The sequence below is a fragment of the Ovis canadensis genome, chromosome 15, assembly GCF_042477335.2.
Source record: "Ovis canadensis isolate MfBH-ARS-UI-01 breed Bighorn chromosome 15, ARS-UI_OviCan_v2, whole genome shotgun sequence".
NCBI classification, from domain to species: domain Eukaryota; kingdom Metazoa; phylum Chordata; class Mammalia; order Artiodactyla; family Bovidae; genus Ovis; species Ovis canadensis.
In genome coordinates this window covers 61620996-61635524 of record NC_091259.1, presented here as the reverse complement: position 1 = coordinate 61635524, position 14529 = coordinate 61620996, and the positions used below count along the sequence as shown (strand labels likewise).

The 14529-nt window shown below is 56.6% G+C and overlaps 1 protein-coding gene across 7 annotated transcripts in view; it reads left to right on the top strand.

The window, feature by feature from the left end:
* The window catches only part of GDPD5 (glycerophosphodiester phosphodiesterase domain containing 5), an 88674-nt gene extending 75188 nt beyond the window's left edge, over positions 1-13486 (top strand). For all 7 annotated transcript variants that reach the window (XM_069553141.1, XM_069553142.1, XM_069553147.1 and 4 more), the window contains 8 exons: positions 1383-1465; positions 2801-2951; positions 3495-3713; positions 4342-4499; positions 4775-4922; positions 6109-6191; positions 8963-9075; positions 11854-13486. In XM_069553141.1, coding sequence (XP_069409242.1) covers positions 1383-1465; positions 2801-2951; positions 3495-3713; positions 4342-4499; positions 4775-4922; positions 6109-6191; positions 8963-9075; positions 11854-12002 — 1104 coding nt within the window. In that variant the 3' untranslated portion in view covers positions 12003-13486. The remainder of the gene's footprint in view (positions 1-1382; positions 1466-2800; positions 2952-3494; positions 3714-4341; positions 4500-4774; positions 4923-6108; positions 6192-8962; positions 9076-11853) is intronic.
* Positions 13487-14529: the final 1043 nt, after the last annotated feature.

Below are 14529 nucleotides of genomic sequence, written 5' to 3'. Positions count from 1 at the left end.
TGTCCCCAAGAGTCTCCATAGCCACTGCTATGCTCTTTTTGTCTACCCACTGTCTACCTCCTGCCAGTACCTCTCCGGTGGTCATTTGTGGGAGGCCTGGCACCAGGGCATTTGGAAGTGATTGAGTAGGAACTCCACCAAGTCCACACCTCCCCTTAGGGGCCTCTGTGGGGTCCTACACAGCCCCCTTAGCTGGGAAACAGGTAGTCCCTCCCCCAAGGCCCCTCTGCCCTGCAGAAAGGGGAAGAAAGAAGCACACCTTTCAGAGACTGCTGACATCTGTTACCTCATCTATGAGCTTGATAACATTAACCCACTTGACAGCTAAAGAAACTGAGGTCCAGAAGGGGAAGTGATGGCCCAGGTCGGTGACTGGGAAGGAGAATTGTTCCACCTCAGCTCCAAAGCCTTTGCCACACCAGGCTGCTTTCCAGAAGAGGGGAGTGTGTTATGTGCTGGGAAATGGGAAAAATATGGCCATAGGGAGCAAAGATGGGAATGAGCATGTCTTGGTGAGAAAGGGATGAGCCATGGGAGCACTTTCCATCCATCTTCACTGCCTGAAGTCTTCCCAGTCTCCCATCCTACACTGCGCTCGGTCCTAGCACAACCCTTGGTATGGTGCTGACGCCTAGTGGCAGAAAAGGGTATGACAAGATCATCAAACTAAACTAGGGAGGGAGACTCAGACCCCCAACACCCCCAACTCCCCCAACTGGAAGGACCCTCAGAGAACACTGTACTTATACCCTCAAGGAGCAAATGGAGAAACCAAGGCCTATAGGATAAAGAGATGCACCAAAGGCCACAAAGCTAGTTAAGGACAGTCAGGACTAAGACTAGGATTTTCTGATATAGATGCTGTAGGGTAACAGCTGTCATTTATTAAGCATTTACTGGATATCAGGCAACAGGCTTGGGGCTTTTAATAACAGTCTAAGAGATGGTGTTTTCATGTCTGTATAGGTGAGGAAACTGGTCACCCTACTGAAACTGTGCCATGCTATCTACCCTCTCCTCTCCCTTGGGTATCTCTACCCGGACTCCAAGTATAAACAGGAGGAAACTTGGCATTCAGCTCAGCCCCAGCCTATATAGAGGCAGAAGACTGTAAAAATATCCTCTGACCTCCACATTTATATTCATCAACACTAACCACCCCTGTTTCCCTACCCCCCCCCCACCAATCTGTGAGACAGGCATGGTTTAACAGATAAGGAAACTGAGCTTCAGAGAATGCTCAGGGCCCCACAGCTACTGCTTGAAGGAGGGGGATTAGAATCAGGCCTGCCCAGCCTCCCGGCATGGAAGACTTTCGTTGGCTGGGGAGGGGCACACCAGCTAAAGCCTGGCTTTCCCCTCACCACCACCTTCCCCCTCAGCTGGCCCCAGAGCACACACTGATGTCCTTCAGGAAGGCCCTAGAGCAGAAGCTGTATGGACTCCAGGCTGATGTCACCATAAGGTAGGTGTGCGGATTGGGAGGACAGCACCTCTTCCCCTCCTCGATGCATCCACATCCAGGTCTCTGGAGAAACCTCTGGTCCCAGAGTCTTGGGGATGGGAGAGTGGAGGCTTGTGTTGCCCACTGCAGGGCAGGCACCATGTTTATGTAAGTAAACACGTGCTGTGCGTGTGTGCGCTAAGCTGCTTCAGTCGTGTCTGACTCTCTGTGACCCCGTGGACTGTAGCCCGCCAGGCTCCTCTGTCTATGGGGATTCTCCAGGCAAGAATGCTGGAGTGGGTTGCCATGCCCTCCTCCAGGGGAGCTTCCCAGCCCATGTTCCTTATGTCCTCTGCATGGACAGGCAGGTGCTTTACCACTGGCACCACCTGGGAATCCCCCTGTGCCATACTCCAGGATATAAAATATGTAGAGAACAAAACAGACTCTCTTGGTTCAAGCAGAGTGGAGGTAGGGACCTGGAGTCCTGCCACTGATCCACTTAATGGAAATATTAGATCTGTATGGCTCAGCAAGATGGAGCACAAACACTCTGATGAGTGAAATCAGCAAGTTCCTGAGTGATCCATTCACTGTGATGTCAGTTATATTTTTAAAGACCAGATAAAACTGATTGATACATTTTCTACATGTAGATAAATAAGTATGTATTAATATTTATATAAAGGGCAAGAAGAATCCATACCAATCTGATGACATCATCTCTGAGAAGGGGAAGGGGGCAGGGTATTGAATTAGGGTACCACAGTATGGACTCCACTCCCATTGTAGACATTTTGGAATTGTGTGTTTATCAACTCTTCCTAGCAGATGGTAGAAAAATGTCTTGAGGATAGGCAGCACAGGGGCCTTTTACTGTTCCATACTTAGGCACCTTATGGGGCTTATGGCCAGCAGTGGGGGAGACCACGATGATAGTGGGATGGAATTTGTCAAAGGAGCCTGCATATTCCCTCTTCTCATATGGCATCACATGGACTGGGTTCTAACCCAGGTTCCACCACTCACTGGCTGGTAGGCCTTGAGTTAAGATACTTCTGTCTCCAGCCTCAGTCTCCCCATTATCAAATGAGATAGCACCTGCCTTCCAAGGTTGCTAATAGGCCCAGCCCTCCCTCCTCAGCCGTCCCCACCCCTGTCTGACCCTCAGAGCCAGAGGGAGTCGCCTATCAGTCCACTGACTTCCCTGTGCAGTCAGGACACCTGAGGCCAAAGAGGGGCAGAGCCATCCTGAGCCCTTTGGTAGGCTGGTGTAAGTGGGTGGGCAGGAAAGAGTGGGACGAGCAGGTGAGGGACCTGGGTGGGCAGTGACTCCGTGGCCCCACCCTCCCGCAGCCTGGATGGGGTGCCCTTCCTCATGCACGACGCCACCCTGCGGCGCACCACCAACGTGGAGGAGGAGTTCCCGGAGCTCGCCCGCAGGCCCGCCTCCATGCTCAACTGGACCATCCTGCAGAAGCTCAACGCCGGCCAGTGGTTCCTGAAGGTCTGGCAGCACCTGTCCCAGTCCTAGGCATGGAAAGCATGGGCGGGACTCCACAGAGAGGACCGGGGGCCGCCTGCCGCTCAGGCGACCCTCACACGCCCAGCTTCCTTGACTCACAGCCAGGCTGGCTGGCGGCCTCCTTGGCTCATGCCACTGCGGCCCAGATATCGTGGCTGTCACTGCCTGTTCTGGTTCTGCCCCCCCACACCAGAAAAAGTTGATGGTGATAGTAATAGTTAAAACTGTTAACACTGTAAAACTAGACAAAGTCGGTTCTCTGATCTGAAATGGTACTAAAGGAGAAACGTACTGGGGTCTGGGAAATGTTCCAAGCAAATAATTCTTTTGGTAAGCAGACTGGGATAGAGAGGTTAAGGTTGGGTTAATCTAGAGTCCCCATGAGGCCACAGCCTTCAGTTTGCCTGACTTGCACACACCAGCAGACACTGGCAGCTCAGGGGTCTCCAAGTTCCATAGCCAGGAAGGCATGTGGAGGCCCCATAGGACTGGTGAGGCCACCGTGTGTGTCCCTATCTCTGATAGACGGACCCGTTCTGGACAGCCAGCTCCCTGTCACCCTCCGACCACAGGGAGGCCCAAAACCAGTCCATCTGCCGACTAGTGGAGCTCTTGGAGCTGGCCAAGGGCAATGCCACGCTGCTGCTCAACCTGCGTGACCCGCCGCGGGAGCACCCCTACCGCGGCAGCTTCCTCAACATCACGCTGGAGGCCCTTCTGCACTCAGGCTTCCCTCAGCACCAGGTGAGGCCCGGAAGCGCACGGAGCCCCGCCCCTGGGGAGCCCCGCCCCGCCCCGCCCCTGGCAGCAGGGAGACCAGGCCTGCCTGCAGTTTAGTTCCAGCTATAAACTCCTCTCCATACCTCGAGTTTCTACATTAGTAAAATGAGGGTAGCATGCCCCACACCTTCCTGACAGGGTTCACCCTAGGGACAAGAAAGAAACAAAGAGGTCCTTTAAAATATACAAAGGGCAGGAGCAGGGCCAGGTTCTCGGGAACACAGTACCCCCGTGAACTGCTGCCCACATCCTCGGGGTGTAATACTTGGGAATCAAAAGAATCTGATACCAACTATGGCAGCACAGCAGACGCTGTTGTCCATGTGCAGAGTAGTGGACGTTTGGGGGGTTATCGATCTTGTCCTGACTAGGGTCTGGAGGGAAAACTCCCTGAGGTGTCGCCGGAGCAGTTCCTAGCCTTGGCTGGGACCACATCTTCTGGAGATGGTCCAGAGGACCACCTTATTACCTGTAGGCTTTCACTGTGTGCCAGGTCCCGCCTCTTTTAACCCTTCCAGGTGCTCCAGGAGGGATAGACACCCTTCCCCACTTATAGAAGAGAAATCAGAGGCTGCCTCTCTCCTGCCTGCAGGTCCTGTGGCTGCCCAACAGGCAGAGGCCCTTCGTGCAAAAGGTGGCTCCCGGCTTCCAGCAGGTGTCAGGCTCCAAGGAGGCGGCCGCCAGCTTGAGGAGAGGCCACATCCAGCGGCTGAACCTGCGCTACACTCAGGTGTCCCGCCAGGAGCTCAGGTGCCTACCCTACCCAGCCAGGCTCACCCAGAGGACTGGACACGCGGGCTCTGGGCTCAGAGAGGAGGGGTGGAGAGCATCGGGCAGACCTGGGCTTGTGTGTGAGCTTGGCCCTCTGGGAGCAGAGGTTCCTTCCACCAGTTGTGAGCATGGTATGGGGGTGTGAAGGACCAAGCTTTACAGTTGTGAGCATGGTATGGGGGTGTGAAGGACCAAGCTTTACAGGCTTCCCGCACAGGCCCAAGGGCTGACCGGCCTCTGTCGCTGCCCCACAGGGACTATGCGTCCTGGAACCTGAGTGTGAACCTGTACACGGTCAATGCCCCGTGGCTCTTCTCCCTGCTGTGGTGCGCAGGCGTCCCATCCGTCACCTCCGACAACTCCCACACCTTGTCCCAGGTGCCTTCCCCACTCTGGATCATGGTGAGTTGGAGGATTACTGGGGGTCTGATAGCTACCTGTGACTCCCAGGAGTGGGGAGCAGGCTCCACACCTGCGGCTGTCTCTGGTGAGGTGTTAGGGGTGGAGGGAACACTTAGGGGGACATGAGGAAGAATCTTCTGACCTAAGGTCAGGAGATTCTGGGAGGTGGGAGGAACCTGGGCCTGAGCCAAATGGGAAAAACACCAAGAGCCCTAGAGAAATAAACAATGAGTTTTTTTTGGTTTTGAGGATTATTACATTTTGTTTTAAAGGAAGGAAAGTAATTGAGAAGAGAGGGCAACATGAAGGCAAGAATAGGAGACACTGAAATCTGCTCAGAGAGTATAGCCAATGAAACCAGATTTCAACTGGTTGAGCAGCTGAAGACTGGCCCGAGTGCTAGTCTCGGCTCTGCCAACCAGGGGTCTTGGGGAGCCCTTGACCTCCGTCCACTGCCCCCACTGCCACTTCCCTGAAGTCATGAAAGGCAGATGGAGGGTCTCATTATGGCTAAGACATTGCCAGTGTCAGTGAATCATCTAGGATTCGGGTGGTTATCTTTATCCACCCGCCCATTGTCCTTGAAAATCTCCAAAGGCTTAGCTCGGAATGAGATGAAACAACTGACGTGGCGGCCGCAGCTACGAGCACACTAATTTCCAGGCCATGGGAGCTGACCAACAGCAGAAAGTGCATCTGGCCCGTGCCTGCCCCTCTTCCACAGCTCCCCTGAGATCACGGGGCTGTGGGGCCTGGCTCTGCAGGCTTTGCCTTCCTAGGCACCTCCCTGGCCCCCTGGAGGGGAAGCTCCCACACTCCACAGCCTACAATGACACGTACCCTCCCATCCACATGGTGCCACATCCACCCACACTCACCTGTGCACCCGCTCGTCACGTCACAGCCTCTCACTCAGCTGTTTGTCTTTCATATTTTGACTCTCGCATTAAGCTCCCTTAAGCACATAAATCCTCAAGGGTTAGCACACACCACCACCTCTACTCTGACTACTGCGTGGCTCTCTTTTATCCTACACACCCACACACACAAACCCCAAGCCCCTCCAAGTCCTCCTCTGCCCCTGTCTGAGGGTGACATGTGGTCCTCCTGCCCATGGGCCCTTGGTCTGGAGCCCTGGTCTGGACCAAGCATGACTGGAAGCTGGCCACGGGCCTTCTGTCCACAGCCTCCGGACGAGTACTGTCTCATGTGGGTCACCGCCGACCTGATCTCCTTCACCCTCATCATTGGCATCTTCGTACTCCAGAAGTGAGTAGGCCCCGACCGCCTTCCGTGGTCTTCCCTGCCCAAGACAGGCCAGTCCCCACCCCAGCCAGAGGGTGGGGTCCCATCCTCTTGAGCCCTTGGCCGGGAGACATCCTGACCAGACCGCCCTGTTCAGGGGAGAAGGAGGCCTCCCAGTGGCCCCCAGCCCGTCCCCCTCAGCCAGAGCCCAGTGGCTTCTGGAATGAGCACCCAGCAGGGAGCCCAGAGCCAGGCTGGGTGGAGATTTGCTGTGTAAACTCCTTGGTGAGTTTCAGCTCCTCTCTGGGCTGGTCTCCCCACTGCCCCCGTGTCACCCAGGGCCTGGGTTCCCACAGTTCCCGTGCCAGCTGCCCCCCACCCTTCAGGACGACAGCTGGGGTGGTGGTCGCAGTGGGAGTGGGCTGGTCCCGGGGAGGGGGGTTTTACTCTTGACTGATGTTCTCTCTCTGCCCCATACCGCTCTGATCCGGCGCATGTCCCTCCTCTCTCCCCCTCCCCTCTCTCTGCTGCACTCTTGGCATCTCACAGCTATCACTTGATCAGGTAATTCTGGTGTGGTCCTCCTCCTCCTGTTCCTCTTTCTCCCTCTTCCTCACCACCCCCTTCTCCACTTCCGTCTGAAAGCCTGCCTCTCGCGGAGCCCTAGGCCCAGGTCCCCCTCCCAGGCCCTGGCCCTGCCTGAAACCTCCTCCCTTTCCTCACTCCCCTTGTCTCCCCTGCAGCCCTCCCGCTCTCTCTCCATCTTCGTGTGTGTCCCCCTGCTCTCTCTTCCTCCCGCAGACATTTCCTTGCAGGTTGCTGACCTGGCATCTCTCAGCACCGAAGTGTCTCCCTCTGTGGAGGGGGTTCTGCCTGGGCAAAACCCCCCCGCACCTCCCGCCACAGCCTGGCACTTTGGGCAAGGCCTTCCCAACGCCCGGAGCACAGCTTACCAAGTTCTGTCTCTCCCTGCCCACCTGCTGCCCTCCCGTCTCCGTTTGCCTTTTCCACTGCTCACTCTGTTTACCTTTCTCTCTTATCTCTTTCACTTTCTGTCTCTTGACGCTGACCCTCCCCCTCTCCCCTATATGCACCATCTTCCCAGCTTTCCCCTGGGAGGAGACCCCAGTGGTTGAGCTTCCTGTCCTAGATGTACCTTGCTGCAGAGACCCGGGCCTGACACTTCCCTCCTGGGTTTAATGTTGATTTTCAAGATGAGAAGTCCCCCTTGGGCAGGTGCCTCCTAGGTCAGGCACCTTCACTGACCAGCTTCTAGGAAGAGGAGCCCTGGGCTCCCTGACGGTGGGGCTGAGCCCAGAGAAGGGCCGTTTACCTGGAATTTCCACCATCCTCTCCGTGGGCAGATGTCCTCCCGTGCTGGCTGGTGCTGTGCTGGGCCTGTGGCAAAGAGTCGGGTCTTCTGCCCGGAGCCCCAGGGTGCTCCGTGGGCATGCTGGGCCACTCGAGATACTGTCAGGGCGACATGATTGTCTTCCTGGGGGTCAGGCGAGGCCTGATGGAGGAGAGGACCCTGGGGGAGCAGATCATTTCCCCGTGGGCCTCATTTTTTCCTTCATTCACGCAACACTCCTTATAGCACCCACCACACAGCAGGCATGGGGGTTGGTGCCAGGCACGCAGTGATAAATAAGACCCTGCTACTGTTCTTGAGCGCGTGTAGGGTGGCCAGCCCGGCCAGAGCGCAGGCTGCCTTCCCCTCTGCCTCCTGCTTTCCCCATGTCTGTCTGCTCTCTTCACCCACCTGTCTGCCTGTCCATCTGTCTGTCCATTTCGGCTGCGCTGATCCCATCTGGAAACAATTGATTTCTCGTGGAATCTGGGCTCCGTCCAACCACTCCAGCCAGGCTTAGGGCCCCGGGGGAGTTGGGTTTTGTTTCCAAGCTGACCCCCCGCTTCCCTGAGTGTGGGTGGGGGTCCAGTGAGTCCTTCTCTCTTAGATCGCAGGAAAAATCTCTGTTTGGAGGCCAGGGATTTGAGACTAATTCAGAGGAACTGTGACAATCAAAACTGTGCTCTGGGCTGGACCAAAGAAACAGTTCTCCTGGCTCCACCTGGTCCCTGCACACCCCATCAGCCCCACCTCAACCCATTCAATCAATTTTGCTCCCACCTTGCCCCAGCTGTTAGAGGGATAACACTCCAGCCTGCCCCTTCCTGTTAGGGGATATGCACCCCCACTCTTCCAGGGCTGTAAGAATGGAGCAGCAGCAGGCCCCACCCCAAGTCACTCCAGCACCCTTGCCTTGATCCCCCGTGAAGACAAGATCCCCGCTGTCTCCCCTCTCCTCCTTCCTTTCCTTTACTTCCTCTCTGGGGTTCCTCACTGGCTTCACTCAGGCTGGTCCTGATGGTGGAGCTATAGGTGACATTAGCTGGGACTCCCCAGGATTGGTTTGTACCCCAGGGCAGGTCATCAGTCATGCCTGTTAAGCCTGCACCCCCCAAATTTGTCCTATCCAAAGAGAGCCAGGTGTATAATTGGGGGCACCTGAGACATAACTAACCAACCCCTAAGCATCCTCCTGGGCAAGGGGAGCGGATGTAGGGTTCTGGAGGTAAGAGGGCTGGAGAGCCATGGCTGAGAGTCGGTGGACTCTGATCAGGCCCCAGCTCTGCCCTTCTCTGGGCTTCAGATTCCCCACAGATTCTATACAGTCAGACAAGATTCCTGCTGGTCTCTCGGGCCAGTTCCAGAGAGTCTGTGGAAGTGGGCATGATCCCTGCTGCAAGGAAGGGTGGGGAAGGACCTGATGCCCACGGGGCCGTCTCTGCAGGTGGCGCCTGGGTGGCATCCGGAGCTACAACCCCGAGCAGATCATGCTGAGTGCCGCAGTGCGCCGGACCAGCCGAGACGTCAGCATCATGAAGGAGAAGCTCATCTTCTCAGGTGTGCAACTCCACAGACAGGTTGAGACAGGCTCTGGGCTCTGTTCTCTGCACCCTGCAGGTTCACACGGGTGTGTGTACACATATTTCACATGCAGCATGCACAGACAGGCACATGGCACAGACATACGTATACCCACCTGGCTTCATGTCACAATGACACGGAAGCACACACACACACACGCACACCCCTCCACCTGCAGCCATCAGCTCCAGGTCCTGTGGCTCAGTGTCAGCCCCAGGGGTGGTGGGCTAGGGTGACATGCTAGGGTTGGGGGAGGAGTCTGCTTTGAAGGTCCATCCTGCCATATGCCTGCTTCATACAGGAACCCCACAAATGTTGATTTCCCCCCCCCCCTGCTTGCTGCCTGTTGACATTCCCAGACTGAAGGAGGAAGCCCCTGTACAAACAAATACATGGAGAATTAGATATAACAGACGGGGATGCAAGGAGGAGAGGGGTTCAGCACTCCCTGGGACAGTGAGGAAGGTTTCAGGCCCACTCTGTGAGGAGTGATGTCATTGAAATGGAGAGGAATGATAGGAGGGGCCTGGCTGATGGGTTTGAGGTGAGGACTGCACAAGCAGAGGGAAGGAAGGGCACTCCAGGCAGGAACAGCATGTGTTCAGAGGCAGCGAGGAAGGCCTACTTGCTGGGCACCAAGAACTCCAGGTCACTCCGCATGACTTGAAGGGAGTGCCTCTGGCTGGTTCACCCCAAGGTGGCACTGGGGAGGCACTTGGGCCTGAGTGTGTGGTCAGGAGCTTGAGCTTTGTTCTGAAAGCAGAGGAGGGTCACAGATAGGTTTGCCTTTGTTACAGTAGGGCTGTAACAAAGTACCACGCGCTTAGAACAGAGATGGCTTAAAGGTGGCTTAAAAACAGAGATGTATCGTCTCACAGTTGGGAATGCTGAGTCCACGATCAAGGTGTCAACAGGGCTGTGAGGGAAAAATCTGGTCCTGGCCTCTCCCCTTGCCTCGCGAGAAAAATCTGGTCCTGGCCTCTCCCCTTGCCTCGTGAATGCATCTCTGTGTTTGAAGCTCTCCTTTGCAAGGACACCAGTCCGCTCTAACGACATCACCTTAACTAATTACATCTGCTGTGGCCTTATTACCAAAGAGAGTCACATGCGGAGTGTAGGAATATAGGAATTTGAGGGGAACACAATTCAACCTCTTTTTGGGGGGTGGGCACACCACACAGCTTATGGGATCTTAGTTCCCTGACCAGGAATTGAACCCATGCCCCCCTGCAGTGGAAGCATGGAGACCTAACCACTGGACTGCCAGGGAAGTCCCCACAATTCAATCCCTAACAAGTGTGGAGGGTGGTAGGTTAGAATGGGAAGCTGAAAGCAAGGAAACCAATAATTCAGATGGGAATCGTGGGCATGGAAATGGGAAAGGAGAGATCTGGGAGGTATTTACAAGCCAGATGGCCCTGGATTCAAAGCCCAGCTTACGCCCCTCGCTGTGTGAACAAGAATGTGTTACCTAACCTACCTCAGCCTCAGACATCTCATCTGTAAAATGGGCGAGGTTTCCCTCACAGAGTACTTGTGAGGGTTAGTGCCATGCCTGGCCCAGAGGGGTGCTTGCTAAATGCTGCTTGAATGAACCTGGACCCAGAGTGGGTGGTTGTGGTTTTAGGGGGGGGCTGGCTCCAACGACTGTGTGAACGTCCACTCATTCAGTCACTCCATTCACCCTTCTTTCAAGGCGTGGCAGGCACTGCTCCGGGTGCTAAGGATATGCAGATTCTTGCCTCTGGGGTGCTCGACTCCTCCTACCCTCACTCAAAACCCTCCTCCTGGGAGCCTTCCCTGAGCACCAGAGCTGGGTTGGAGGGCCTACCCTAGTGTTCCACAGCTCTCTGGCAACACTGAGGAGCTCCTGGAAGGAGGAGCCAGAACAGGGCGTCTGGGATCCTCAGGCTCCTGCACTGTACCTGACTCCAAGAAGCCAGAAGGGGTGGGTAGAATGAATGGAAGGCAGGCCAGCACTTAGGCCTGTCAGATCCTGCACCCCACCCCTCACCTTTCCTGCAGTGCCAAAGGCCATTCACTTAGCATCTTCTGGGTGCTGGCCCTGAGGAATCAACCACAGGTCTTACCCTCTGCCCATTCCTGGTTGAGAAGTCCTCTCTAGGGACCGTCAGCCCCACCCAGGCACCTGGAGTCCCCTTGGGGAGGCTTTGCTGCCCTCAGCAGACCTTTTCTGAGGCTCTGCTGTGCGTCCAGCACTGCACCAGGCACTGGGAACACTGATGCCCAGGCCTCATCCGTGTCCTTGAAGTGCTCCGGCTGAAGGGGGTCACAGATGGTGATGGAGCAGGGGGAGCAGCAGGGGGCAGGGTGAGGAGGCCCCCTCCCAGCCTGGGAGCAGTAACAGAAATGAGAAGAATTTAGCCAGGTTTTAAGAAAAGGAGGTGATGTTGGGGGGTCGTGCCCAGGAGATAGGCCAATGTGTGCAAAGCCCCAGGGAGAGTAAACACGCCGGTGCCACGCTCAGGAGGGTGCAGGTAGTTTTCTGTGGCTTGAGGGTAGAGTTCCAGGGGAGAGGAGAATGAGGCGCAACCAGAGTGTTTGCAGAGACTGAGAAGGGCCTTGAATGCCAGACTCACACCAGTACCACACCTGAAACCTGAGGTTGCATCAGCCTCCAAGTGCCTGCTCGGGAGTTGCTACAGGCCACGCCTCCCCACCGCATCTGCCAGCCCTCCTTATGTGCCCCCTCTCCTCCCTGCACTCACATCTTGCCTCCCTGTGGCCCAACAGAGATCAGCGATGGCATGGAGGTCTCCGATGAGCTCTCCGTATGTTCGGACAACAGTTACGACACGTATGCTGACAGCGCCACCGCCCCGGTGGCCCCTCGGGGGAGCGGCAGCCGTGCCAAGACCCTCACAGACCGGAGTGGGCGTTAGCCGAAGACCCATCTGTCCAGCTGTACCTCGTGTGGAGATAAGAGAAGCGCACAGAGCTGGCAGGAGCATGCTCGGGGCGCTGACTCCACAGGCTCCTCATAGGCTCCGGCCCCTTGTCAGCCACGGCCTCTCTTGGAGGGGCTCCCCTCTAGCCTCTCAGATGCCCCTGCAGGCCTGGGGCTCCGTTTTCTGGGAAGTTTGGGGCCCAGGGCCCGGGGCCTGGTCCACTCCCTGAGGCCCTCCTTGGCATCCTTACCTGGAAGCTTTGGGGGGTCACTGGGCTGTGCCATGCCCGCTGCAGCAGCAGAGGACGTGGCGCCCGCGCGTGCCCACATGTGTCTGTTCTCCTGTCGTTGCTGTGAGGAAACCGCCTTCTCGGTGATTCTCCTGCCTCAAGGGGCTGGGCTGGGCCTCTGCCCCAGCACCTCCGCTCTTCCGTCAGTCTCAAAGCACAAGGAAGCTCGGCCCAGGAGGAATGCCTGCTCCAGTGGTGGGGACACTTGTCCTCCCCACCCAGCCTCCCGCCGATGCTGGCCGTGTCCCCCAGGAGCCGCTGGAGATGGCAAGAGCAGGCTCAGGGCTGCTTGATCCACACCCAGGAGATCCACAGACTGACATGACCTCAGGTTCCCACGCCAGTGGCCAAGAGCACGGCCACCTGGGAAAAGTGTTCAGGCATGGTTGATGGTGGGTGTATGACCAAGGAGGCCTGCAGTGGAGGGAGCCTGAGGGGCCTTGGGCAGGATGATTAAAGCTGCCATCTTGACACGTCTCATCTCTGAGTTATCAGTGGGAGGGTGGGGACAGAGCCTGCAGGGTTTGGGATTCAGGTCCCATGACTGAGGAAGAGCCATTCTCGGGAGTGAATGGGAGAGAGGCAGAGGGGTGGGCCCCTTCTCCGCCTCACGTGGCACTAGGGCTTGCTTCCTTAAGAGTCCTGGGTTTGGGGGGGCCAGTGTCCCCATCCTGTGGTGGGGGAGACAGTCTTGGAGAGGCAAAGTGACCATCCCTGGCCACATAGCTTAGTACAGCAGAGCTAGGACCCCACCCTGGCTGTGGACCTTCTGTAACCAGCTGGGAACGGTAAGGCAGAGAGGGCGGGCTCCTGGGCCCACTGTAGGACTGGCCAGTGGGACTAGCAGTCACATGAAGGGTTTCTGAGCTCCTGGCCTATGGAGGAACAGGCCCTTAGTCAGGAGATGTCTCTCCCTGATGGCAGAGGTTTGGCTTTGACTGAAGAAGCCCACTCCCATTCCTGGCACAGGGGGGCACCTGGGCTGAAAGCCAAAATACAGCCCCTGGGATCACAGATGTCCTTGTCTTTCAGTCCTTGGACCCCTGCTCCCTGCCCGCCCTGGGAAGATGTCTGTAACTCCCATATTTGTCCTAAGAGTCTGCATGGTCTTGGGTGTGTCCTAAGGGGGAATGGGGAGGCTGAACCCCAGTTCCAGCCTGCATTAAATAAACATGGTGCTTCGTGGGAACCAAGGGCTATGTCTCTTCTCCAAATGGGGGCCTGCTGAATAAAATTCTTGGGCTCTGGAGGCTTCATTCAGAAAAAGAAAAGAAAAATCCCTCCCAATGTTGGAAACCAGACTGGGCCCCCACACTAACCTCTAGGACCGTCCCTCTGGAAACTGTTGGGGGACTCTCCCTCCTTTCCCCTTTTCAAACATCTGCCAAGTGCTCCCTTCCTGGGGCAGAGGTCAGCTCCAGCTTTCCCTGGGCATGAGGAAGTGTGAGTGAAACCTGGACTGTCTGGGTCAGCAGTGGGGCACACTGCCCTACCCAAACACCCCAGTAACCTCCTCTCCAGTGTCTGGCAGGCCTGCCCAGGAAAGTGGAATCAGTCTTTCATGCCAGCCCCTCCCTGTCCAGTCAGTGCCTCTAGGTCCACTGGGCAGCATGTTCCAGGCTCCTGGCCACAGCTGGGCAACTTGAGTTAACCTAGAGCCTGCAGGAGCAGGGAGAAGGGCCTGGGAGTGCTGAGTGGAACAGCCAGTCAGCAGCCCACTCTCACCAGGGTCCTACACTGGACCCCTGCACCCCCCAACACAGAGGCAGTCTGGCTGCCTCCCCTCACCCCAAACAACGGGAAGATGGAGGCCGTCCCCCCTCTAGGCAGATGGCTGGGCCCCTCTCCACCCTCAGCTGAGCCTGTGCTCAACCCTGGCTCTTGTCCCTTGACCTGGGGGGTTACTGGGAAGCCCACCTTCCCAGTGCCCTCTTCGTAACCTCCCCCTGTCTGTGGAGGACAGCCTGACTGCCCTTCACAGGGAAACAGGAGACAGGGCCCCTCCCTCCAGCCATCTCCACAGACCCACTCCTCTCTTGCTACCTTGGACCTTACTGGGTGAGGCCTGTCCAGGCTGAGCCTACCCACACCCTCCAGTGCCCTCTCTGGACCCTCTGTCCCCAGTAAAATGGTGCCCGAATCTCTCACATCCTTTAACATGGAGCCATGTACAATCCTTTCTTAGGGGGAAGCAGGATACACCATTCCCTGGAGCAGAGTCCCTGGAACAGA